The sequence below is a fragment of the Ranitomeya variabilis genome, chromosome 5, assembly GCF_051348905.1.
Source record: "Ranitomeya variabilis isolate aRanVar5 chromosome 5, aRanVar5.hap1, whole genome shotgun sequence".
Lineage (NCBI taxonomy): Eukaryota > Metazoa > Chordata > Amphibia > Anura > Dendrobatidae > Ranitomeya > Ranitomeya variabilis.
Window position 1 is genome coordinate 269,220,891 of NC_135236.1, and position 26,404 is coordinate 269,247,294.

The 26,404-nt window shown below is 46.2% G+C and overlaps 1 protein-coding gene across 1 annotated transcript in view; it reads right to left on the reverse strand.

Annotated features, from left to right (window-relative positions):
• The window catches only part of LOC143775758 (TRPM8 channel-associated factor homolog), a 235,378-nt gene that overhangs the window by 74,682 nt on the left and 134,292 nt on the right, over positions 1-26,404 (reverse strand). The window contains exon 6 of the mRNA XM_077264279.1: positions 4,840-5,079. Coding sequence (XP_077120394.1) covers positions 4,840-5,079 — 240 coding nt within the window. The remainder of the gene's footprint in view (positions 1-4,839; positions 5,080-26,404) is intronic.

The window sequence follows — 26,404 nt, forward strand, 5'->3', positions numbered from 1 at the left end:
TCCGGCTCCAATAGAAGACGCATCCACTTCAAGAATAAAAGGCCTATTGGTATCCGGACGATGAAGCACCGAGGCAGAAGCAAATTCTTGTTTCAGAGTTTGAAAGGCAGTTTCTGCCTCTGGAGGCCAAAGATTAGGATCGACTCCCTTGCGGACCAGAGCAGGATGTCATCAACGTCAGAAACACAGGGCTGGCAAGGACGGCTGGAACACGGAACTGGCAAGACGTCAGAAACACAGGACTGGCACGGAGGCAGGAACACAGGGCTGGCACGGAGACAGGAACACAGGACTGGTACGGAGGCAGGAACACTGGACTGGAACGGAGGCAGGAACAGAGGACTTGTACGGAGGCAGGAACACTGGACTGGAACGGAGGCAGGAACACTGGACTGGTACAGAGACAGGATCACAGGACTGGCAAGGAAGGAAACAATGAGACAAGGACCTAAACAGAGTAAACACTGGGGGAGCCAAGGAAACTAAAGGGATGCCGGCTAGGAGCCGACAAACACGATAGACGCAAAGGCGTCTAACCAGGGCAACTGCAGGAGTGAAATACCCGATGGGCGCCACCATATTGGGGGCAGAGCCAACGGGTCACGAACTCCCAGAAGCCCCGGCGGTACGAGAAGCCCGTCTGCGCATGTGCGGACCGGCAAAGGGACGAGCACCCCGGAAAGCAGAGACAGAATAGCGAGGAGGAGCGTCGGGAGCGCGCCGGCCGGAAAGGTAAGTATAGGATGGCGTAACACAACCTATATGCTCCCAACACAAATCAGGTCGGATGGCTATGTAAAACTTTAAACATCTTGAAGCTGTTTGCAGAAGTCATAGTGGTGGTGGGTGGACATTTTAATGTTCCTCTTAACCTGTTTCTGGATAGTTCATCTAGAAAATCTTCTATCTCTCAAAAAGCCCTTAGAAGGCTCCATCTTTCATTGCAATCAATAAACCTATTAGATCCATGGAGGACTCTACATCCCACCACCAGAGACTGCACCTTTTATTCATCCCCACATAATACCTATCATAGAATCGACTACCTTCTAAAACAAACACCATACCTCCGGCTCATAAAATCGGCAACAATAGATGTCATGTCTCTGTCGGACCATGCTCCTATTTTCCTGGAAATGAGTATCCCATCGTTACCTAGGCCTGCGAAGTCCTGGACTTTAAATGAGACTCTGCTGGATTCTAGCTTTCATATATCTAAACTAGCAGACACTCTTGAGAACTTTTTCCAGGAAAACTTACACTCGGGCCCATCACCTCCCATGATTTGGGACGCTCACAAGGCTGTTATGAGAGGTGAACTTATAGCTCTGGGATCCTTTGTTAAAAAAGAAAGAACAAAGAAAACGCTATCTATTATACACCAAATTAATGCTTTCGAGAAGATACATAAAAAATCCCGAAGCAATAACTTCCAAACAGACCTGACAGAACTTCATCAAACTTAAAAAAACCTCTTGAATATACAATCAGCTAAAATTTACATGAGAAGGAAACAGAAGTTTTACCTCCATGATAATAAGGGCAGTAAACTCATGACTTCACTACTTAAGAAACGCAACGAAAAGAGGTTTATAAACCACATTATATCTGCCAATAAATCCTCTAAACGTGAAACTACCGAAATTGCTGAAGAGTTTAGATCCTTCTATGAAGGCCTATATAATTTACCCATGCCAATAAACATGAGTGAACCCCCAGAGGCTCCTGAAATATTAAACGGATTTTTGGCATCCCTAAAACTTCCCAAGGTATCTTTAGAAGATTGCCAGATACTGATAGCGCCCATCTCCCCTAAAGAAATATTAGATACGCTGACAACAATCCCCAATGGGAAAGCTCCAGGGCCAGATGACCTGCCCATTATCTACTATAAAAAATTTCTTAAACACTTGCTGCCCCATTTGACATTATTATTTAACTCATACCTGGAAGGCCTACCCTTACCCAAACAATCCTTGGAGGCCTTTATATCGGTTATCCCGAAAGAGGGTAAAGATCCTACCTCCTGTGCTAGCTACAGAACAATATCCTTACTCAACGCGGACACAAAATTATGGGCCAAAATTCTGGCAAACAGATTAAGCGTAATTTTACCTAAGCTCATTCATGCTGATCAAGCCGGGTTTGTAAGGGGAAGGGAGGGGAAGGATAACTCAGCCAAAATCATTCAATCTATTATGTTTGCTAGGAATAAAGGGATACCTCTGACCCTCCTATCTACGGATGCTGTTAAAAAAAAGTTTTTAATAACCAACACTCATGCTACTGTATCCCAGTACACTTGACTCCGGTTGTTAATAAATAAAGAATTAAAAAAAAAAAAAGAGAGAGAGAGAGGATTCAAAAAGATATAAATAAACTGGACAGTGGGCAGCAACTAACAGAATAGATTTTAACAAGGAAAAATGCAAATTACTACATCTGGGCAATAAAAATGAAAAAAGCATATACAGAATAGGAGGAATAGGGCTAATGCAACAGCACATGTGAAAAAGACTTGGGTATACTAATAGATCATAAACTGAACATGAGTCTACAGTGTGATGCAGCAGCAGTAAAAAAGGCAGATACAATTCTGGTATGTATTAACAGAAGCATACAGTCTAGATCATGCAAAGTCATTATTGCCCTCCACTTCTCTTTGGTCAGACGTCATCTGGAATACTGTGACCAGTTTTGGGCACCACATTTCAAAAAAGACATCATCAAACTTGAGTAAGTTCAGAGAAGAGCTACCAGAAGGGTGACTGGTCTTCAAACCATGTCCTATGAAGAACGGTTACAGGATTTGGGAATGTTTAGCTTGCAAAAAAGAAGACTGAGAGGAGACTTAATAGCTGTCTACAAATATCTCAAGGGCTGTCACATTGCAGAAGGATCATCTTTATTCTCATTTGCACATGGAAAGACTAGAAGCAATGGGATGAAACTGAATGGGAGGAGACACAAATTGGCTATTAGAAAAAACTTTTCGACAGTTAGGGTGATCAATGAGTGGAACAGGCTACCACGAGAGGTGGTGAGTTCTCCTTCCATAAAAGTTTTCAGAGGCTGGACAGACATCTGTCTGGGATGATTTAGCAAATCCTCCTTTGAGCAGGGGGTTGGACCAGATGACCTAGGAGGTCCCTTCCAACTCTACCATTCTGTGATTCTATGAATGGAGTGCTGTTTGCCTCCTGGAGCGCAGATTTTCAAAGAATAATTTGCGGACTCTATATACAGAGTCCCTGAGTGCTAGAAAAGCAGCATCCCCCTCAAGTGACCCCATATTAGAAATTATACCCCTTGGGAATTTATCTACAGGTGTATTGACAATTTTGACTCCATGGGTGTTTTCCTGAAACAAGCAGCAGTGGATGCTGCTGAGTGAAAATTGAAAACTGCCGTTTTAGTGACCCGTGAGTTATAGTGACCCATGAGTTGTAGTGACCAGCTCATACTTCTTTAGACATGCACCTGTAAATTAAGTGGGTTCTCATCACTACAAAAATGCCAAACATGTGCATGCTAAATACGGTTTATGTACACTGGGGCTCGGGAGGGAAGTATTTGGATTTGGGAGTGCAGAATTTGCTGAATTTCTTTTGGGGGCGAGGAGCCATTTAGCTTTTCCAGAGCCTTTGTACTACCAGTAGCGATGAAACCCTTCATATTTCCTTTAACAGATGATGGACCAGAGTGGAGACTTGCTTTTTTTATGGATTGAGTTGAAGCTTTTATTGGGAACATTTTACATAACATTTAGGATGACATTTAGGCCGAGCTCTATGCTGAGCACTTATGGTACTATGGAGTTTCCATCTAAATGTCCTAGTGATGTGACATATTAAACCCCTGATCGATCCATTCACTATAATCAGGCATCATATTTACTCTGGACTCCGTCTGGCCTCTGTTCAGTGGTGTCTTTCATTTCAGAAGTGCACAAAACTGTGGTCGACCACGCTTTTATGCATGTCTAAAAAGACTGACACCCCCAGATCACAGATCCTACGGCATCCACAGTGACTCCACATGTTTCATTATAGGGAATCTTTCACCGGGGGTTCTGTTTGAATCATGTATTTCAGAGATGTACACGGAAACACCGGTATAAGTGCTACGTGGATGGGCTGAGGCAAAAGAGAGGGAGGAGGAGGAGATGGAGAGTCATCATCATGGTGGAGACAGGGAAGTGTTGGCAGTAGGGACCTTGGCACATATGGCTGACTTTATATACCGCTGCTTTACCATGAGTCCACACAGTCTATCTATACATAGTATGAGCCCCCACATAGCCTCCTATGTACGGTATGAGCTCCCACATGGCCTCCTATATATAGTATGAGCTGCCACATAGCATCCTATATACAGTATGAGCCTCAACATAGCCTCCTATATACAGTATAAGCTGCCACATAGCATCCTATATAACGAATTAACCATCACATAGCCCCTTAATTACAGTACGAGCCCTCACATAGTCCCCTAAATACTGTATGATCCCTCACATAGCCTACTATGTACAGTGTGTTAAACCACATAGCCTGTACAGTGTGATAAACCACATAGCCTCTTATATACAGTATGAACCACCACATGGCGTCCTATATAACTGGTATCCGGGTTCCCGATGCAACTTCTTCGGTAAGCGATATAGCTTGCCGCATAAGGAGGGAGCCAATGATGTTCGCTCATCTCTAGTCTTGATTTTTGGGAGTGCAAAATACCATTACTCACCCCAAGTTGTGCACCAATATGGTAATATCTATAATAATGAACTAACTTTACCAAGGCTACAACATTTCATTTGAATGCTTCCTAGAACAATGTTACCTGCTGAGATTTGAACATCTGAAACAATTCTCTCAGGACGTGGAAATTTTTCAGGAATCATAGCAAGTTCAGACACTCCTTTCATCAGGCTGTCCCACTTAGACATTAATGTTTCAGGATCGTCCAAAGACCGGATCACATCAGAGGGTACAGACAAAATTATATTATCTGCTATAAGTTCAGCCCAAGGAGCTGGGTAGTTTCGAATTGTATCCAACCAGGAAGAAAGGTTGGTCTGGCCTGAAGAAAAAAAAAATAGTTATATTTTATTGACTTTTGAAAACGCAAGTTTTTTGGCACCAGAAATTACAATTATAATTATTAATTATTAATGAAACTAGCATGGTCACATCACAAACGCCATCACTAACCTAGGAAAACATGTGAAATTCTTACATTAAAGGTCTTCTTTGTGTAAACAGATCATGTTATGGGATATTGGCATGTTTAAAGGGAAGCTATCATCAGAAAATGACCATTTTCTAGATGCATACTTCGTGTTTCAGGAGGAGTTTTCAGCTAGGTGTCTTATCATCAAAGAACCACTGGGCGCTACTGGGAAAGATGGTGACTCATAGGTAGAGGTACAGTCTTGTTATTGAAGCTAAGTGTTTAAACAATGCCCCCTGAAGAAGGTGCTATTCCGAAGCGTACGTTGGGGCGGGCGTGTGGACCATATGAGCTCCTGCTGGTGAACTCTCTCAGGTAATGACTCTCCATCAAACTGGGATGGAAGTGGAAGCTGGAGCTTGGCAGCTCAACCAGAAACTGGAGCACAAGGTGGATTTCATAGAGGCTGACTGTTCAGAAGGGCACTCGCTGGACATGACTGTGTACAGACCCTGCAGCTAGGTTGTGATAGCTCACATGACCTGGTCCTGACGCTCACGCTGAGAGCAGATCTCCTCTTACAGCACTTGTACTGTCATCTTGGGGTCACTGAATCCTGAGTTGTCTGTGGGGTCTGCATAAAATAGAACCTGCTTGCATGACATAGGCTGGGGAGCCAAATCTCTGCAGGACACAGCAGGGTTAAATTCCTGGAGAGACCGGCCATGCCCCCTATGGCCAGATGGAAACACCATTCCTGCAGGGTAGTGCAGGAAGAAACAAACTTTAGCGGAATGGCCTGCCGCTTGGAAAAAATGCACGGTGAGTGGGGGGGGGGGGGGGGGGCGCTGAGGAGCCATCCAAGTTGCCACCATGACATAGAACTGAGACATCTGCAGTAAGAAAACTGATTGGAACTGTTCTAATGATGTCGTTAAAGGACTTCACTTCCGTAATGAACTGGGTGGAATCTTTAAATATGAAGGTAGTGTTGTCTTGTCATTCATTTCTGTAAGTGTAGATCAAGGAAATGTGATAAATTACAAGAACGGGACCCTATGCCAGATATGATTGTTACCTTGGGGGGTAATGACCTAATTTATGGATCTTTGGTAGATAGTAAAAGAAAGGAAGGGAAGGGACGCTTTAGGTATGTGCACAAGTTGCAAATTTGCCTGTGGAATTTTCTGTGCAGATTCAGCATGTCTTGGCAGAAAATGCAGGTGAAAATCCACGTGGATTTGATGTGCTTTTGATGTGTTTTTGATGCAGATTTTCATGCATTTTTTTCATGCGGATTTGTGTGCGTTTTGTAAGCTAAATAAAGATCTATTATTTAGCAAAAAAAAAAAAGAATTGGGATGTCATTTCTTGTCCAACCTCTTCATTTACATACTCTATTGAAGAATAATGTTCACACACAGAGATAGATAGACAGATAGATCTATAAATAGATAGAAAAAATGGAACAACACATACAATTAAATGGGTGCACAGGGTTCCAAGCAACTAATCCATATACTTGCCAAATATACAGGAACCAAAAAAAAGGACGGCAGCACTCCAGGTTTTAGCAAAAATATACCGTATATACTCGAGTATAAGCCGACCCGAGTATAAGCCGACCCCCCTAATTTTGCCACAAAAAACTGGGAAAACTTATTGACTCGAGTATAAGCCTAGGGTGGAAAATGCAGCAGGTACCGGTGAATTTCAAAATTAAAAATAGATACTCCATACCGTTCATTATGGCCCCATAGATGCTCCACATAAAGCTGTGCCACATATGATGCTCTGCACCGTTCATTATGGCCCCATAGATGCTCCACATAAAGCTGTACCATATATACAATGCTCTGCACCATTGCCCCATAGATACTCCACATAAAGCTGTGCCATATATACAATGCTCTGCACCGTTGCCCCATAGCTGTGCCATATATACAATGCTCTGCACCGTTGCCCCATAGCTGTGCCATATATATAATGCTCTGCACCGTTGCCCCATAGCTGTGCCATATATATAATGCTCTGTACCGTTGCCCCATAGCTGTGCCATATAGTGCTCTGCACCGTTGCCCCATAGCTGTGCCATATAGTGCTCTGCACCGTTGCCCCATAGCTGTGCCATATAGTGCTCTGCACCATTGCCCCATAGCTGTGCCATATAGTGCTCTGCACCGTTGCCCCATAGCTGTGCCATATAGTGCTCTGCACCATTGCCCCATAGCTGTGCCATATAGTGCTCTGCACCATTGCCCCACAGCTGTGCCATATAGTGCTCTGCACCGTTGCCCCATAGCTGTGCCATATAGTGCTCTGCACCGTTGCCCCATAGCTGTGCCATATAGTGCTCTGCACCATTGCCCCACAGCTGTGCCATATAGTGCTCTGCACCGTTGCCCCATAGCTGTGCCATATAGTGCTCTGCACCGTTGCCCCATAGCTGTGCCATATAGTGCTCTGCACCGTTCATTATTGCCCCATAGCTGTGCCATATAGTGCTCTGCACCATTATTGCCCCATAGCTGTGCCATATAGTGCTTTGCACCATTGCCCCATAGCTGTGCCATATAGTGCTCTGCACCGTTGCCCCATAGCTGTGCCATATAGTGCTCTGCACCATTGCCCCATAGCTGTGCCATATAGTGCTCTGCACCATTGCCCCATAGCTGTGCCATATAGTGCTCTGCACCATTGCCCCATAGCTGTGCCATATAGTGCTCTGCACCGTTGCCCCATAGCTGTGCCATATAGTGCTCTGCACCATTGCCCCATAGCTGTGCCATATAGTGCTCTGCACCGTTGCCCCATAGCTGTGCCATATAGTGCTCTGCACCATTGCCCCATAGCTGTGCCATATATATAATGCTCTGCACCGTTGCCCCATAGCTGTTCCATATAGTGCTCTGCACCATTGCCCCATAGCTGTGCCATATAGTGCTCTGCACCATTGCCCCATAGCTGTGCCATATAGTGCTCTGCACCATTGCCCCATAGCTGTGCCATATAGTGCTCTGCACCGTTGCCCCATAGCTGTGCCATATAGTGCTCTGCACCGTTGCCCCATAGCTCTGCCATATAGTGCTCTGCACCGTTGCCCCATAGCTGTGCCATATAGTGCTCTGCACCGTTGCCCCATAGCTGTGCCATATATATAATGCTCTGCACCGTTGGCCCATAGCTGTGCCATATAGTGCTCTGCACCATTGCCCCATAGCTGTGCCATATAGTTCTCTGCACCATTGCCCCATAGCTGTGCCATATAGTGCTCTGCACCATTGCCCCATAGCTGTGCCATATAGTGCTCTGCACCGTTGCCCCATAGCTGTGCCATATAGTGCTCTGCACCGTTGCCCCATAGCTGTGCAATATATATAATGCTCTGCACCGTTGCCCCATAGCTGTGCCATATAGTGCTCTGCACCGTTGCCCCATAGCTGTGCCATATATATAATGCTCTGCACCGTTGCCCCATAGCTGTGCCATATAGTGCTCTGCACCACTGCCCCATAGCTGTGCCATATAGTGCTCTGCACCGTTGCCCCATAGCTGTGCCATATAGTGCTCTGCACCATTGCCCCATAGCTGTGCCATATAGTGCTCTGCACCATTGCCCCATAGCTGTGCCATATAGTGCTCTGCACCGTTCATAATTGCCCCATAGCTGTGCCATATAGTGCTCTGCACCGTTGCCCCATAGCTGTGCCATACAGTGCTCTGCACCGTTGCCCCATAGCTGTGCCATATAGTGCTCTGCACCGTTGCCCCATAGCTGTGCCATATAGTGCTCTGCACCGTTCATAATTGCCCCATAGCTGTGCCATATAGTGCTCTGCACCGTCCATTATTGCCCCATAGCTGCTGCTGCAATTAAAAAAAAACAAAAACACATACTCACCTGTTTTGCTTGCAGCTCCTCACGTCCCGTCTCGGCGTCTCTCTGCACTGACTGATCAGGCAGAGGGCGGCGCGAACACTATATGCGTCATCGCGCCCTCTGCCTGAACAGTCAGAGCGGAGAGATGCCGGGAAGATGGCCCGACGCCCGGCGTGTGGAACGAGGACAGGTGAATATGCGATACTTACCTGCTCCCGGCGTCCCGCTCCTTCCCCCGGACAGCTGTTCTTCGGTGCCGCAGCCTCTTCCTCTGTCAGCGGTCACCGGCACCGCTGATTAGAGAAATGAATTATGCGGCTCCGCCCCTATGGGAGGTGGAGCAGCCTATTCATTTCTCTAATGAGCGGTCCCACGTGACCGCTCAGGGGAAGAGGCTGCGGCACAGAAGACAGTGTGACAGGCAGGGGGAGCGCCAGGAGCGCCGGGACTAGGTGAGTATATGACAGTCCTCACCCGCCGACCCCACCACCGATCATGACTCGAGTATAAGCCGAGAGGGGCACTTTCAGCCCAAAAATTTGGGCTGAAAATCTCAGCTTATACTCGAGTATATATGGTAAGTGGACTTTATCGGGCCCACGTGGCATGGTGCAACATTTCGGCTTCCAAAAGCTTTTCTGAAGCACTTGCTGCCTTCCTTTTTTTTCGGTTCCCAGATCTATTGATAGATAGATGATAGATAGATGATATATAGATAGATATTAGATATATAATAGATAAAGTGCCTTGCGAAAGTATTCTGCCCCCTGGAACTTTTCAACCTTTTCCCACATATCTTGCTTCAAACATAAAGATACCAAATGTAAATTTTGGTGAAGAATCAACAACAAGTGGAACACAATTGTAAAGTTGAACAAAATTTTTTGGTTATTTTACATTTTTTTGTGGAAATTCAAAAACTGAAAAGTGGGATGTGCAATATTATTTGGCCCCTTTACTTTCAGTGCAGCAAACTCACTCCAGAAGTTCATTGTGGATCTCTGAATGATCCAATGTTGTCCTAAATGCCTAATGATGATAAATATAATCCACCTATGTGTTATCAAGTCTCCGTATAAATGCACCATGCAGCCACACGCACCGGTCCCAAGTGGCGGCAGTGGCGGGTATTGATGTAAGAGACTCATGCGAGTTTCTCGCAAGTGTGACCCCGGCCTTAAACGCAATGTCTGTTTAATTTAAAAAAGAAATGAAAAAAACTGGGGCGGACTCCCGCACAATTTTCTGCACCACAGAGGGAAAGCCAGCGACTGAGGGCCGATGTTTATAGCCTGGGAAGGGGTTAATACCCATGGATCTTCCCAGGCTATGAATATCAGCCCGCAGCTGTATATTTAGCCTTTACTGGCTATTAAAATAGGGGGACCCCCCAAAAAATGATGTGGGGTCCCCCTATAAGTAATAGCCAGAAAAGGCTATGCAGATGTAACACCCCAGGAAACCGGTTGTTACAGTGGTGTCACTTTCCTTTTGGGGGAGAGTGATGCCATGCCTGGAAGCAAGGAGGATCCCTTTAACAGGTGGTACACACCTATGCAACATATTCTGATTCCAGGCCAGAAGGGGGAGCTCTGAACCCGGATTCAGGGGAGCTTCGCTAGATATACATATATAAATATTCTGACTTGGAGGAGGAGTTAGTGAGTCTTAGGAGGTAGTTGGTGGCAGACAGTTGAGGAGAGAGGAGTGAGAGCTGAGCTGGGAACATGCAGCCACGTGTGGATCTGCAGCTCCAGGAGAGAGAGAAGAGAAGCAGACTGGTTGCATTGATAGCAAGTGCCAGAGGGGAGAAGCACAGGATCTGGAGGAGAGCTGTGACTAGGCTTGCTCCAAGCTGAAGCACAGGAACCGGTCACCGGGAGCCTGAGGCTGTGTAGTACTTTATGTCCCACAGTAGAACCGGAGTGCAGAAGACTGCAGGTTGTCTGACCACATCTACACCTGAAGGTACAGCAACACATAGAGCCCGGGTCATGATAGAGAAAACAGGCTCGTGTTGCCTACCATACGGGTACTATCTTAGGACAGGGACAGAGAGGACCTTGACAGAAGCCACAGGCAGCAAGGGACTCTCCTCAAAGCGCGAGAAGGAAGGCTTACTAACCTCACCTGAGAGAGGGATCCATCATTGCCTCCAGGCCGACCAGACCTCACCAACACCTGTTGCTGGTACCATGGACTGTGGCTGTCTACCATCAGTAAACCAGGTAAAGAGACTGCAACCTTAAGTTTTCTGGGACCACACCATCTTTGATAAACACACCGCTGGCCTTGGGACCCCAGCTTCACCTGTGGGAAGCCATACCATCTTTACTGCAGTGCCATCACTCCCCAGAGGACCCCTTAAAGCAGCATTGGTCACCTCTGACCGAATACCACAGGTGGCGTAATGAACATTTATTATTTTGCAAACCCCTTTAAAGACCTTCCCTTTTACTTGGGTGTCCAGGGCCAAGGACCGGATCGCTGCCACCATGACTTCCCCTTTAATGACCACTGGACCTGGTACCGAGTACGCCTAGGACCTGGCAGGCGCTCCACAGACAGCTGCAGGCTGATATTCAAAGCCTAGGAAGGGACCATGGATATTGACCCCTTGGCTACAAACACCAGCCTACAGCCGCCCCAGAAATGGTGCATCTGTAAGATGTGCCAATTCCGGCACTTAGCCTCTTTCTTCCCACTACCCTGGAGTTGTGACATGTGGGGTAATAAGGGGTTAATGTCACCTTTGATTGTAAGGTGTCATTAAGCCCGGTTAGTAATGGAGAGATGCCACTAAGACACCTGTCCATTACTATTCCTATAGTAGTGAAAGAGTTAAAGACAGCCAGAAAAAAGTATTTTAATATTCTTAATTTCACCATACTTACAACCACGCCTAATTCCCCGAAGCCATCGATCACCTATAAAAAATAAAAAATAAACAGCTGATTTTCCCATGCTGATTTTCCCAGCTGATTTTCCCAGCTGATTTTCCCACGCTGAAGAGTTCATTTGAGTTCATGCCGCCAGGGGGCGCAGCTTCGGTGAAGTCACCGCTGGTCACCGAAGCTCCGTTCCCTGCATTTCATTCATTCCCCAGTCGTTTACAGCTGGGAGTGGACACCTTAGCAGCGCTCCCGATTGTAAAATGTAAATGCCCCCAGATATGGATTACTGCATGGGACTTCACTGTACGGCGGACAGGTATGGGATATTGTTGCTTTTTTATTTTGGATTTTTTTTTTTACAGAAGAATGAGGGCTTGGATTGAGCGTGCAGTAAAGAAGTTAAAACCCGTGTGTTTCATTCTTTCATTAAAATACTTTATTCTTAATATGTATGTGTATTTTTAACCCTTTCGTACTATTGGATTAATAATGGAGAGGTGTCTTATTGACACCTCTCCTGTTGTGAACTCTGTTCTCGGGCTCCCTCTTGTGGTCACGAGTGGTACTGTGTGAGTTATATCTTTGGGCTCCCTCTGGTGGCTCTTTTGTCATTCTGCGGGTCTGTGGCTGGGATCAGCTGCCTCGTCACCTGCTAGTTAGGTTTCCTATTTAACTCACCTGGACTTTCATTTGTTGCCTGCTGTCGATGTATTCAGTGCTATTCTGATCTCTCCTGACTTCATTTGTTACCAGTCTCCAAGAGAAGCTAAGTTTTTGTTTGTGCATTTTCCGCTCATCTATGTTCAATATGTTTCTTAGAATATGATGAGTTCTGTCCAGCTTGCTAATATGTGATTTCCTCGCTTGCTGGTAGCTCTGGGGTGCAGAGTTTCTCCCCTCACATCGTTAGTTGGTGTGGGGGTTCTTGCATTCTCTGCGTGGATATTTTTGTATAGGGTTTTGTACTGACCTCACAGCTTCCTCGCTATCTTCTGCTATCTAGTGTTAGCGGGCCTCATTTTGCTAAACCTGTTTCATTTCTACGTTTGTATTTTCCCCTTAACTCACCGTTATTATTTGTGGGGGGCTTTCTATATCTTTGGGGTTATTTCTCTGAGGCAAGTGAGGTCTTTGCTTTCTCTCTAGGGGTAGCTAGTTTCTCAGGCTGTGTCGAGACGTCTAGGATTTCTAGGCACGTTCACCGGCTACCTTTAGTGTGTGCGGTTAGGATCAGGATTGCGGTCAGTCCAGTTACCACATTCCCAGAGCTCGTCCTATGTTCGTTTTCTTAGCTGGTCAGATTTGTGATCCTAAGCCACAAGGGATCATAACAGTACAGCAGGCCACAAAGTGTTAAATTCATCGCAGAAGCGGGATAAGAGAAGTCCTGAGTGCATTTTTCTCTGCTGCAGTTTGTCTAGCTTCTCTCCTCCCCTTAATCTCTGGGTGGCTCTCAATTCAGCTGCAGACATGGATATTCAGAGTTTGACTTCTAATATGGATCAGCTTGCTGCAAGGGTACAAAGCATTCAGGATTATGTTGTTTCCAGCTCTATGTCAGAGCCTAAAATACCTATTCCTGAGTTGTTTTCTGGAGATAGATCTAGGTTTTTGAATTTTAAGAATAATTGCAAGTTATTCCTTTCTTTGAGACCTCATTCCTCTGGTAATCCTGCTCTGCAAGTTAAAATTATTATTTCTTTGTTACGTGGTGACCCTCAGGATTGGGCATTTTCCCTAGCGCCAGGAGACCCTGCATTGCTGAGTGTGGATGCGTTTTTTCTGGCGCTTGGATTGCTTTATGAGGAACCTAATCTTGAGGACCAGGCTGAAAAGGCTTTGCTGGCCCTCTCTCAGGGTCAGGATGAAGCAGAGGTTTATTGTCAGAAATTCAGGAAATGGTCAGTGCTTACTCAATGGAATGAGTGTGCGCTGGCAGCAATTTTCAGAAAAGGTCTTTCCGAAGCCCTTAAGAATGTTATGGTGAGGTTCCCCACGCCTGCGAGTCTGAATGAGTCAATGGCTTTGGCCATTCAAATTAACGGCGTTTGCGGGAGCGCAAACCTGCGCACCATCTGGTGGTGTTTTCTGAACAGAAACCTGAATCTATGCAATGTGACAGGATTCTGACCAGAATTGAACGGCAAAATCATAGACGTCAGAATGGGTTGTGCTTCTACTGTGGTGATTCTGATCATGTCATCTCAGATTGTTCTAAGCGCACAAAAAAGATTGCTAAATCTGTCACCATTGGTACTGTACAGCCTAAATTCATTTTGTCTGTTACTTTGATTTGCTCTCTGTCATCCTACTCTGTTATGGCTTTTGCAGATTCAGGTGCCGCCCTGAATCTGATGGATTTATCATTTGCCAGGCGCTGTGGTTTTGTCTTAGAGCCTTTGCAGTTTCCTATTCCACTGAAGGGAATTGATGCTACGCCATTGGCTAAGAATAAACCTCAATACTGGACTCAAGTGACTATGTGTATGACTCCTGCACATCAGGAGGTGATTCGTTTTCTTGTGCTACATAATTTACATGATGTTGTCGTGTTGGGTCTGCCATGGCTGCAGGCTCATAATCCAGTCTTGGATTGGAAAGCAATGTCTGTGTTAAGCTGGGGTTGCCAGGGAAGTCATGGCGATGCTCCTTTGGTATCAATTGCTTCCTCTACGCCTTCCGAAGTCCCTGAGTTTTTGTCGGACTACCAGGATGTATTTGATGAGCCCAAATCCAGTGCCCTACCTCCTCATAGGGATTGTGATTGTGCTATAAATCTGATTCCTGGTAGTAAGTTCCCTAAGGGACGTGTTGTGATTCGGTTCGTGGGCTCCCCCGGTGGTCTCTTGTGGTACTGGTGTCCTGCAAGCTTTGCCTTCTCAGTTCACCTGTTCCTATCAGGATGTGGGAGTATCCTATTTAACCTTGCTCCTCAGTCATTCTAATGCTGGCCATCAATGTATCCAGAGTGATTCTGTTGCATGTTCCTGCTCCCAGTTTTCTGCTCAGCTAAGTTGGACACTTTAGTCCTTAAGTCTATTTTTGTGTGTTTTGTCCAGTTTGCACTTATGTGAATCTCTGCAGCTGGAAGCTCTTGTCGGGCTGAAATTACCACTCCAGTGGCATGAGTTGTCACATGAGTTAAGGTAATTTCAGGATGGTGTTTTGAAGGGTTTTGCAGCTGACCGCGAAGTCCTCTGTTGTATCTTTCTGCTATTTAGTTAGCGGGCCTCTCTGTGCTAAATCTGCTTTCATACTACGTGTGTCTTTTCATCTGCTCTCACCGTTATTATATGTGGGGGGCTGCTATCTCCTGTGGGGACATTCTCTGGAGGCAAGCCAGGACTGTGTTTTCTTCTACCAGGGGTAGTTAGTTCTCCGGCTGGCGCGCGGCATCTAGAGACAACGCAGGAATGCCCCCTGGCTACTTCTAGTGTGGTGTGTGACCGCTTTTCTAAGATGGTTCATTTGGTGCCCTTGCCCAAGCTGCCTTCCTCATCTGAGTTGGTGCCCCTGTTTTTTCAGAATGTGGTTCGGCTGCATGGTATTCCGGAGAATATCGTTTCCGACAGGGGATCCCAGTTTGTGTCCAGATTTTGGCGGGCGTTTTGTGCCAGGATGGGCATTGATTTGTCTTTTTCGTCTGCATTTCATCCCCAGACAAATGGCCAGACGGAACGTACTAATCAGACCTTGGAGACTTATTTGAGGTGTTTCGTGTCTGCTGATCAGGATGACTGGGTCTCCTTTTTGCCGTTGGCTGAGTTTGCCCTTAATAATCGGGCCAGTTCTGCCACTTTGGTCTCCCCTTTCTTTTGCAATTCAGGGTTCCATCCTCGTTTTTCATCTGGTCAGGTGGAGTCTTCGGATTGTCCTGGAGTGGATACCATGGTGGATAGGTTGCATCGTATTTGGGGGCAGGTGATGGACAATTTGGAGTTGTCCCAGGAGAGGACTCAACGTTTTGCTAATCGCCATCGTCGTGTTGGTCCTCGTCTTCGTGTTGGGGACTTGGTGTGGTTGTCCTCCCGTTTTGTCCCTATGAGGGTCTCTTCTCCTAAGTTTAAGCCTCGGTTCATCGGTCCTTATAAGATTTTGGAAATTCTTAACCCTGTGTCTTTTCGTTTGGACCTCCCAGCATCCTTTGCTATCCATAATGTCTTCCATCGGTCATTATTGCGGAGGTATGAGGTACCACTTGTGCCTTCTGTTGAGCCTCCTGCTTCTGTGCTGGTTGAGGGTGAATTGGAGTACGTGGTGGAGAAAATCTTGGACTCCCGTGTTTCCAGACGGAGACTTCAATATCTGGTGAAATGGAAGGGCTACGGTCAAGAGGATAATTCTTGGGTTACAGCTTCTGATGTTCATGCTTCTGATTTGGTCCGTGTCTTTCATAGGGCTCATCCAGATCGCCCTGGTGGTTCTTGTGAGGGTTCGGTGCCCCCTCCTTAAGGGGGGGTACTGTTGTGATTCGGTTCGTGGGCTCCCCCGGTGGTCTCTTGTGGTACTGGTGTCCTGCAAGCTTTGCCTTCTCAGTTCACCTGTTCCTATCAGGATGTGGGAGTATCCTATTTAACCTTGCTCCTCAGTCATTCTAATGCTGGCCATCAATGTATCCAGAGTGATTCTGTTGCATGTTCCTGCTCCCAGTTTTCTGCTCAGCTAAGTTGGACACTTTAGTCCTTAAGTCTATTTTTGTGTGTTTTGTCCAGTTTGCACTTATGTGAATCTCTGCAGCTGGAAGCTCTTGTCGGGCTGAAATTACCACTCCAGTGGCATGAGTTGTCACATGAGTTAAGGTAATTTCAGGATGGTGTTTTGAAGGGTTTTGCAGCTGACCGCGAAGTCCTCTGTTGTATCTTTCTGCTATTTAGTTAGCGGGCCTCTCTGTGCTAAATCTGCTTTCATACTACGTGTGTCTTTTCATCTGCTCTCACCGTTATTATATGTGGGGGGCTGCTATCTCCTGTGGGGACATTCTCTGGAGGCAAGCCAGGACTGTGTTTTCTTCTACCAGGGGTAGTTAGTTCTCCGGCTGGCGCGCGGCATCTAGAGACAACGCAGGAATGCCCCCTGGCTACTTCTAGTGTGGTGTGTAGGTTTAGCATCGCGGTCAGCTCTAGTTTCCATCACCCGAGAGCTTGTCCGTTTATTCTATGCTTCTGATGTTTCCTTGCCATTGGAAACCATAACAGGGACGACTGTTTAATTTGTCTGTGCCAGAACATGCCGCTATGTGGAGTTATGTAAAGGAGTCTTTGGAGAAGGGACATATTCGCCCGTCCTCGTCCCCTCTTGGTGCAGGATTCTTTTTTGTGGCCAAGAAGGATGGTTCTTTGAGACCCTGTATAGATTATCGCCTTCTAAATAAAATCACGGTCAAATTTCAGTACCCTTTGCCATTGTTGTCTGATCTGTTTGCTCGGATTACGGGGTCTAGTTGGTTCACCAAGATTGATCTTCGTGGTGCGTATAATCTTGTGCGTATAAAGCAGGGCGACGAATGGAAAACAGCATTTAATACGCCCGAAGGCCATTTTGAGTACTTGGTGATGCCTTTTGGACTTTCTAATGCCCCTTCTGTGTTCCAGTCCTTTATGCACGACATCTTCCGAGAATATCTGGATAAATTTATGATTGTGTATCTGGATGATATTTTGGTCTTTTCTGATGATTGGGAGTCCCATGTGAAACAGGTCAGGATGGTATTTCAGGTACTGCGTGCCAATGCCTTATTTGTGAAGGGCTCTAAATGTCTCTTCGGAGTCCAGAAGGTTTCCTTTTTGGGCTTTATTTTTTCTCCTTCTAATATTGAGATGGACCCAGTCAAGGTCCAGGCTATTCATGATTGGACTCAACCTACATCGGTTAAGAGTCTTCAGAAGTTCTTGGATTTTGCTAATTTTTACCATCGCTTCATCGCTAATTTTTCTGGTGTGGTTAAGCCTTTGACGGATTTGACCAAAAAGGGTTCTGATGTAACTAACTGGTCTCCTGCGGCCGTGGAGGCCTTTCAGGAGCTGAAGCGCCGGTTTTCTTCGGCTCCAGTCTTGTGTCAGCCAGATGTCTCTCTTCCCTTCCAGGTCGAGGTTGATGCTTCTGAGATTGGAGCAGGGGCTGTTTTGTCGCAGAGAAGCTCTGATGGCTCTGTGATGAAGCCATGTGCTTTCTTTTCATGAAAATTTTCGCCGGCTGAGCGGAATTATGATGTTGGTAATCGGGAGTTGTTGGCAATGAAGTGGGCATTTGAGGAGTGGCGACTGTTATGATTCCAATGGCAAAGAATCTCAGAAATTACAGCAAAGTCTGCAAACATAAATACCAGCTCATAGGGACGTGGTAACTAGGCTGACCATATACCTGATCCTAGCGCAAACACTAACAGCAGCCGGGGAACGTGCCTACGTTGATTCTACACGTCTCGCGCCAGCCGGAGAACTAACTACCCCTATCAGGGAAAATAAGACCTCTCTTGCCTCCAGAGAAAAGACCCCAAAGTAATACAAGCCCCCAACAAATAATAACGGTGAGGTAAGAAGAAAAGACAAACGTAAGAATGAACTAGATTTAGCAAAGAGAGGCCCACTGACTAATAGCAGAATATAGTAAGAAGACTTATATGGTCAGCAAAAAACCCTGCAAAATATCCACGCTGAATATCCAAGAACCCCCAAACCGACTGACGGTGTGGGGGGAGAATATCAGCCCCCCTAGAGCTTCCAGCAATAACAGGAATCACATATTGTACAAGCTGGACAAAAAATATGAACAATGCAAATGATCAAGAGTACGAAAGCAGGACTTAGCTTATCTTGCAAAGAACCAGGACCTGAAGACAGGAGCAAACAGAAGTGAACTGATTACAACGATGCCAGGCACTGGACTGAGAATCCAGGAAGTTTAAATAGCAACACCCCAGGCCTAACGAAGCAGGTGAGCACAAACCTGGTAAAAGACAATCTAAGTGCCAAATCACTAGTGACCACAAGAGGGAGCCAAAAAGTATAGTTCACAACAGTACCCCCCCTTTAAGGAGGGGTCACCGAACCCTCACCAAGACCACCAGGGCGACCAGGATGAGCAGCGTGGAAGGCACGAACCAAATCGGCTGCATGAACATCAGAGGCGGCCACCCAGGAATTATCCTCCTGACCATAGCCCTTCCATTTGACCAAATACTGGAGCCTCCGTCTAGAGAGACGAGAATCCAAGATCTTCTCCACCACGTACTCCAACTCGCCCTCAACCAACACCGGAGCAGGAGGCTCAACAGCAGGAACCACAGGCACAACGTACCGCCGTAACAAAGACCTATGGAACACGTTGTGAATGGCAAACGACACCGGAAGATCCAAACAAAAAGAAACCGGGTTAAGAACTTCCAAAATTTTATAAGGACCAATAAAGCGAGGCTTGTTATGATTTTCCCAATGGCAGGGAAATCAAAATAACAACGGACTAGCTCTCGGGTGATGGGAACTAAAGTGACCGTGACCTGAACCTGACACGACACTGGAAGTAGCCGGGGAGTGTTTCCTACAATGCCCTAGACACCACGCGCCAGCCGGAGATCTAACTACCCCTATCAGAGGAATATACAGGCCTGCCTTACCTCCAGAGATGAACCCCAAAAGGAGATAGCAGCCCCCCACAAATATTGACGGTGAGTCAAGAGGAAAAGACATACGTAGGATGAACAGCAGATTTAGCACAGTGAGGTCCGCTTACTAGATAGCAGAAGTACAGGAAAGAGTCACTTCACGGTCAACTTCAAAACACTACTCAAAAACACCATCCTGAAATTACTTTAAAACTCATGCCACTGGAGTGGCAATTTCAGTCCACGAGAGCTTCCAGCTACAGAGAGTCACATTGCAAATAGCTGGACAAAAATAGCATAAACTAGAAACAAAATTCAACTTAGCTGAACAGGATCTTGAGGCAGGAGAATGCAACAGAATGCTACTGATACATTGTTGGCCGGCATCAGACCAGCAGCCAAGCAGCCTTAAATAGGAAACTCCCCTAATGGGTGTCAACAGGTGATCAAGGATAGAAGAAGGCAAATAAGTGACACTACCATAAAACACCACCGGGGGAGCCCACAAACAGAATTCACAACAGTACCCCCCCCTTAAGGAGGGGGCACCGAACCCTCACCAGAACCACCAGGGCGATCTGGATGAGCACTATGAAATGCACGAACCAAATCAGGAGCATGAACATCAGATGCTGTCACCCAAGAATTATCCTCCTGACCATAGCCTTTCCACTTAACCAGATACTGAAGTTTCCGTCTGGAAACACGGGAGTCCAAGATCTTTTCCACCACATACTCCAACTCACCCTCAACCAGCACAGGAGCAGGAGGATCAGCAGACGGAACAACCGGCACCTCATACCTCCGCAACAATGACCGATGAAAAACATTATGAATAGTAAAAGATGCTGGGAGGTCCAAACGAAAGGACACAGGATTGAGAACCTCCAGAATCCTATAAGGGCCGATAAACCGAGGCTTAAACTTAGGAGACGAGACCTTCATAGGAACAAATCGAGAAGACAACCAAACCAGGTCCCCAACACAAAGACGAGGACCGACACGCCGATGACGATTAGTGAACTGTTGAGTCTTCTCCTGGGACAACTTCAGATTGTCCACAACCTGTCCCCAAATCTGATGCATTCTATCAACCACAGCATCTACTCCAGGACAATCCAAAGACTCCAATTGACCGGACGAAAAGCGAGGGTGAAACCCTGAATTACAAAAAAATGGAGAAACCAAAGTGGCAGAACTGGCCCGATTGTTAAGGGCAAACTCTGCCAATGGCAAAAAATCAAGCCAATCGTCCTGATCAGCGGACACAAAACACCTCAAGTAAGTCTCCAAGGTCTGATTAGTACGCTCAGTCTGGCCATTAGTCTGAGGATGGAATGCAGACGAAAAAGACAAGTCGATGCCCATCCTGGCACAGAACGCCCGCCAAAATCTAGACACAAACTGAGTACCCCTGTCAGACACTATATTCTCAGGAATACCATGCAAACGCACAACATTCTGAAAAAATAAAGGGACCAGCTCAGAGGAGGAGGGCAATTTGGGCAAAGGTACCAAGTGAACCATCTTGGAAAAACGGTCACACACCACCCAGATGACGGACATCCCACGAGAAACAGGAAGGTCAGAAATAAAGTCCATAGAGATGTGCGTCCAAGGCCTCTTAGGAATAGGCAAGGGCAACAACAACCCGCTGGCCCGGGAACAGCAGGGCTTAGCCCGAGCACAAACATCACAAGACTGCACAAAAATACGTACATCTCGAGACAAGGAAGGCCACCAGAAGGACCTAGACACCAGATCCCTGGTGCCAAAAATTCCAGGATGACCTGCCAATGCGGAAGAGTGAACCTCCGAAATAACTCTACTGGTCCAGTCATCAGGGACAAACAGTCTACCAGGCGGACAGCGATCAGGCCTATCCACCTGAAACTCCTTCAAAGAGCGCCGCAGGTCTGGGGAGACAGCTGACAATATCACCCCATCCTTCAGGATGCCAGTAGGTTCGGAATCACCAGGCGAGTCAGGCTCAAAACTCCTAGAGAGGGCATCCGCCCTCACATTCTTAGACCCAGGCAGATATGAAACCACAAAGTTAAATCGAGAGAAAAACAACGACCAGCGCGCCTGTCTAGGATTCAGACGCCTGGCTGACTCAAGATAAATTAGATTTTTGTGGTCAGTCAAGACCACCACCTGGTGTCTAGCACCCTCAAGCCAATGACGCCACTCCTCAAATGCCCACTTCATGGCCAAGAGCTCCCGATTTCCAACATCATAATTTCGCTCAGCGGGCGAAAACTTTCGAGAGAAAAACGCACATGGTCTCATCACTGAGCAGTCAGGACCTTTCTGCGACAAAACTGCACCTGCTCCGATCTCGGAAGCATCTACTTCAACCTGGAACGGGAGCGAAACATCAGGCTGGCGCAACACAGGAGCAGAAGAAAAGCGGCGCTTAAGCTCCCGAAAGGCCTCCACAGCCGCAGAGGACCAATTAGCAACATCAGCACCCTTCTTGGTCAAATCAGTCAAAGGTTTAGCAATGGCAGAAAAACCCGCTATGAATCGGCGATAGAAATTAGCAAATCCCAAGAATTTCTGAAGACTCTTTAGAGAAGTAGGTTGTACCCAATCACAAATAGCCTGAACCTTAACAGGGTCCATCTCCATAGATGAAGGGGAAAAAATATATCCCAAAAAGGAAATTCTCTGAACCCCAAAAATACACTTTGAGCCCTTCACAAATAGAGAATTAGCTCGTAAAACCTGAAAAACTCGAGTCCTGACCTGTTGAACATGAGATTCCCAGTCCTCCGAAAAAATCAAAATATCATCCAAATACACAATCATAAATTTATCCAGATATTCACGGAAAATATCGTGCATAAAGGACTGAAAAACGGAAGGGGCATTCGCGAGACCGAAAGGCATTACCAAATACTCAAAATGGCCTTCAGGCGTATTAAATGCGGTCTTCCACTCATCCCCCTGCTTAATCCGCACCAAATTATACGCACCACGTAGATCGATCTTAGTGAACCACTTCGCCCCCTTTATGCGAGCAAAAAGATCAGTCAGTAAAGGTAACGGGTACTGGTATTTAACTGTAATCTTATTCAGAAGTCGATAGTCGATACAAGGTCTCAATGAACCATCCTTTTTACCCACAAAGAAAAACCCTGCCCCCAGTGGAGACAAAGAGGGGCGAATATGACCCTTTTCCAAAGATTCTCTGATATACTCCCGCATAGCAGTATGTTCAGGTACAGACAAATTAAACAAGCGACCCTTAGGAAATTTACTACCGGGAATCAACTCAATAGCGCAGTCACACTCTCTGTGAGGGGGGAGAGAATCAGTCTTAGGCTCCTGAAAGACATCATAAAAATCTGACAGAAATGCTGGGATCTCAGAGGGAGTAGATGAAGAAATGGGAACCAAAGGTGCATCCCCATGAATCCCCCGACATCCGCAGCTCAGCACAGACATTGATCTCCAGTCCAAGACTGGATTATGAATTTGTAACCATGGTAATCCAAGTACTAATACGTCATGTAGATTATATAACACAAGGAAACGAATAATCTCCTGATGGTCTGGGGAAAGATGCATAGTCACTTGTGTCCAATATTGTGGTTTATTGCTAGCCAAAGGTGTAGAATCAATACCCTTTAAGGGAATAGAAACCTCCAGAGGCTCTAAATCAAACCCACAACGCTTGGCAAAGGACCAATCCATGAGACTCAGAGCGGCGCCAGAATCCACATAAGCATCCACAGTAACAGATGATAAAGTACAAATCAATGTCACGGACAAAAGAAATTTAGACTGCAAGGTACCCATAGAAAAAGATTTATCAACCTTTTTATCAACCTTCTTTATGCGTTTAGAGCATGCTGATATAACATGAGCTGGATCTCCACAATAGAAGCACAACCCATTTTTGAGCCTGTAATTCTGTCGTTCGCCTCTAGACAATACACTATCGCATTGCATATGCTCTGGTGCCTTTTCAGAGGTCACCGCCAAATGATGCACAGGTTTTTGCTCAGAAGATACCGCCATATGGTGCACAGGTTTTTGCTCAGAAGATACCGCCATATGGTGCACAGGTTTTTGCTCAAAAGATACCGCCATATGGTGCACAGATTTTTGCTCAGAAGATACCGCCATATGGTGCACAGATTTGCGCTCCCGTAAACGCCGATCAATCTGGATAGCCAATTTCATGGCATCATTCAGACCTGTAGGCACAGGGAACCCCACCATGACATCCTTCACGGCATCAGAGAGACCTTCTCTGAAATTAGCTGCTAGAGCGCACTCATTCCATTTAGTAAGCACCGACCATTTACGAAATTTTTGGCAGTATATCTCAGCTTCATCTTGCCCTTGGGAAAGAGCTATCAAGGCTTTCTCAGCCAAAATCTCTAAATTAGGTTCTTCATAAAGCAACCCCAAAGCCAGAAAAAACGCATCTACATTTAATAACGCAGGATCCCCTGGCGACAATGCAAATGCCCAACTTTGTGGGTCACCCCGCAATAGAGAAATAACAATTTTAACCTGTTGCGCAGGATCACCAGCAGAGTGAGATTTCAGAGACAAAAACAATTTACAATTCTCTCTGAAATTCAAAAAACGGGATCTGTCTCCGGTAAAAAATTCAGGCATAGGGATCTTAGGTTCAGACATTGGAGCACGTATAACAAAATCTTGTAAGTTCTGGACCTTTGTAGCCAGGTTATTCAGACCTGCAACCAAACTCTGTGGATCCATGATTCAAACAGGTGTAACCAAAGCCATTCAGAGATTAAGAGGAGAGGAAGAAAAAAAAAAAAAAGGCTGAAGACTGCAGTTTAAGCAAGGAGTACAAATAAGCACTAAGGTGCACTTTCCAAACACAGAAGGAAAAAAAACCTTTTCATATCCTTTCCTGCTTTAGTGCATAGTTTTAACACATGTGTGGGCCGGCCAAACTGTTATGATTTTCCCAATGGCAGGGAAATCAAAATAACAACGGACTAGCTCTCGGGTGATGGGAACTAAAGTGACCGTGACCTGAACCTGACACGACACTGGAAGTAGCCGGGGAGTGTTTCCTACGATGCCCTAGACACCACGCGCCAGCCGGAGATCTAACTACCCCTATCAGAGGAATATACAGGCCTGCCTTACCTCCAGAGATAAACCCCAAAAGGAGATAGCAGCCCCCCACAAATATTGACGGTGAGTCAAGAGGAAAAGACATACGTAGGATGAACAGCAGATTTAGCACAGTGAGGTCCGCTTACTAGAAAGCAGAAGTACAGGAAAGAGTCACTTCACGGTCAACTTCAAAACACTACTCAAAAACACCATCCTGAAATTACTTTAAAACTCTAGTGACAACTCATGCCACTGGAGTGGCAATTTCAGTCCACGAGAGCTTCCAGCTACAGAGAGTCACATTGCAAATAGCTGGACAAAAATAGCATAAACTAGAAACAAAATTCAACTTAGCTGAACAGGATCTTGAGGCAGGAGAATGCAACAGAATGCTACTGATACATTGTTGGCCGGCATCAGACCAGCAGCCAAGCAGCCTTAAATAGGAAACTCCCCTAATGGGTGTCAACAGGTGATCAAGGATAGAAGAAGGCAAATAAGTGACACTACCATAAAACACCACCGGGGGAGCCCACAAACAGAATTCACAACAGAGGCTTAAACTTAGGAGAGGAAACCTTCAGAGGGACATACCGAGAAGACAACCAAACTAAATTCCCAACACGAAGTCGGGGGCCCACACCGCGGCGGCGGTTGGCAAAACGCTGAGCCTTCTCCTGTGACAACTTCAAGTTGTCCACCACATGATTCCAAATCCGCTGTAACCTATCCACCACAGAATCCACCCCAGGACAGTCAGAAGACTCAACATGACCCGAGGAGAAACGAGGATGAAAACCAGAGTTGCAGAAGAATGGCAAAACCAAAGTAGCGGAAATAGCCCGATTATTAAGGGCAAACTCCGCCAATGGCAAGAAGGTCACCCAATCATCCTGGTCCGCAGAAACAAAACATCTCAAATAAGCCTCCAGTGTCTGATTAGTTCGCTCCGTTTGACCATTAGTCTGAGGATGGAAGGCAGATGAAAACGACAAATCAATGCCCATCTTAGCACAAAAAGATCGCCAGAATCTGGACACAAACTGGGATCCTCTGTCGGACACGATATTCTCCGGAATGCCGTGTAAACGAACCACATTCTGAAAAAACAAAGGAACCAGATCGGAAGAGGAAGGCAACTTAGGCAAGGGTACCAAATGGACCATCTTGGAAAAACGATCACACACCACCCAGATGACAGACATTCCCCGAGACACCGGAAGATCAGAAATGAAATCCATGGAAATGTGCGTCCAAGGCCTCTTCGGGACGGGCAAGGGCAAAAGCAACCCGCCAGCACGAGAACAACAAGGCTTAGCCCGAGCACAAGTCCCACAGGACTGCACAAATGACCGCACATCCCGTGACAAGGAAGGCCACCAAAAGGACCTAGCCACCAAATCTCGGGTACCAAAAATTCCCGGATGCCCTGCCAACACCGAGGAATGAACCTCGGAAATTACTCTGCTGGTCCATTTATCAGGAACAAACAGTCTGTCGGGTGGACACGAGTCAGGTCTACCAGCCTGAAATCTCTGCAACACACGTCGCAAATCCGGAGATATGGCCGACACGATCACTCCCTCTTTAAGAATACCAGCTGGCTCCAAGATTCCAGGAGAGTCAGGCACAAAGCTCCTAGAGAGAGCATCAGCCTTAACATTCTTCGAACCAGGCAGGTATGAGACCACAAAGTCAAAACAAGAGAAAAACAATGACCAACGAGCCTGTCTAGGATTCAGGCGCTTA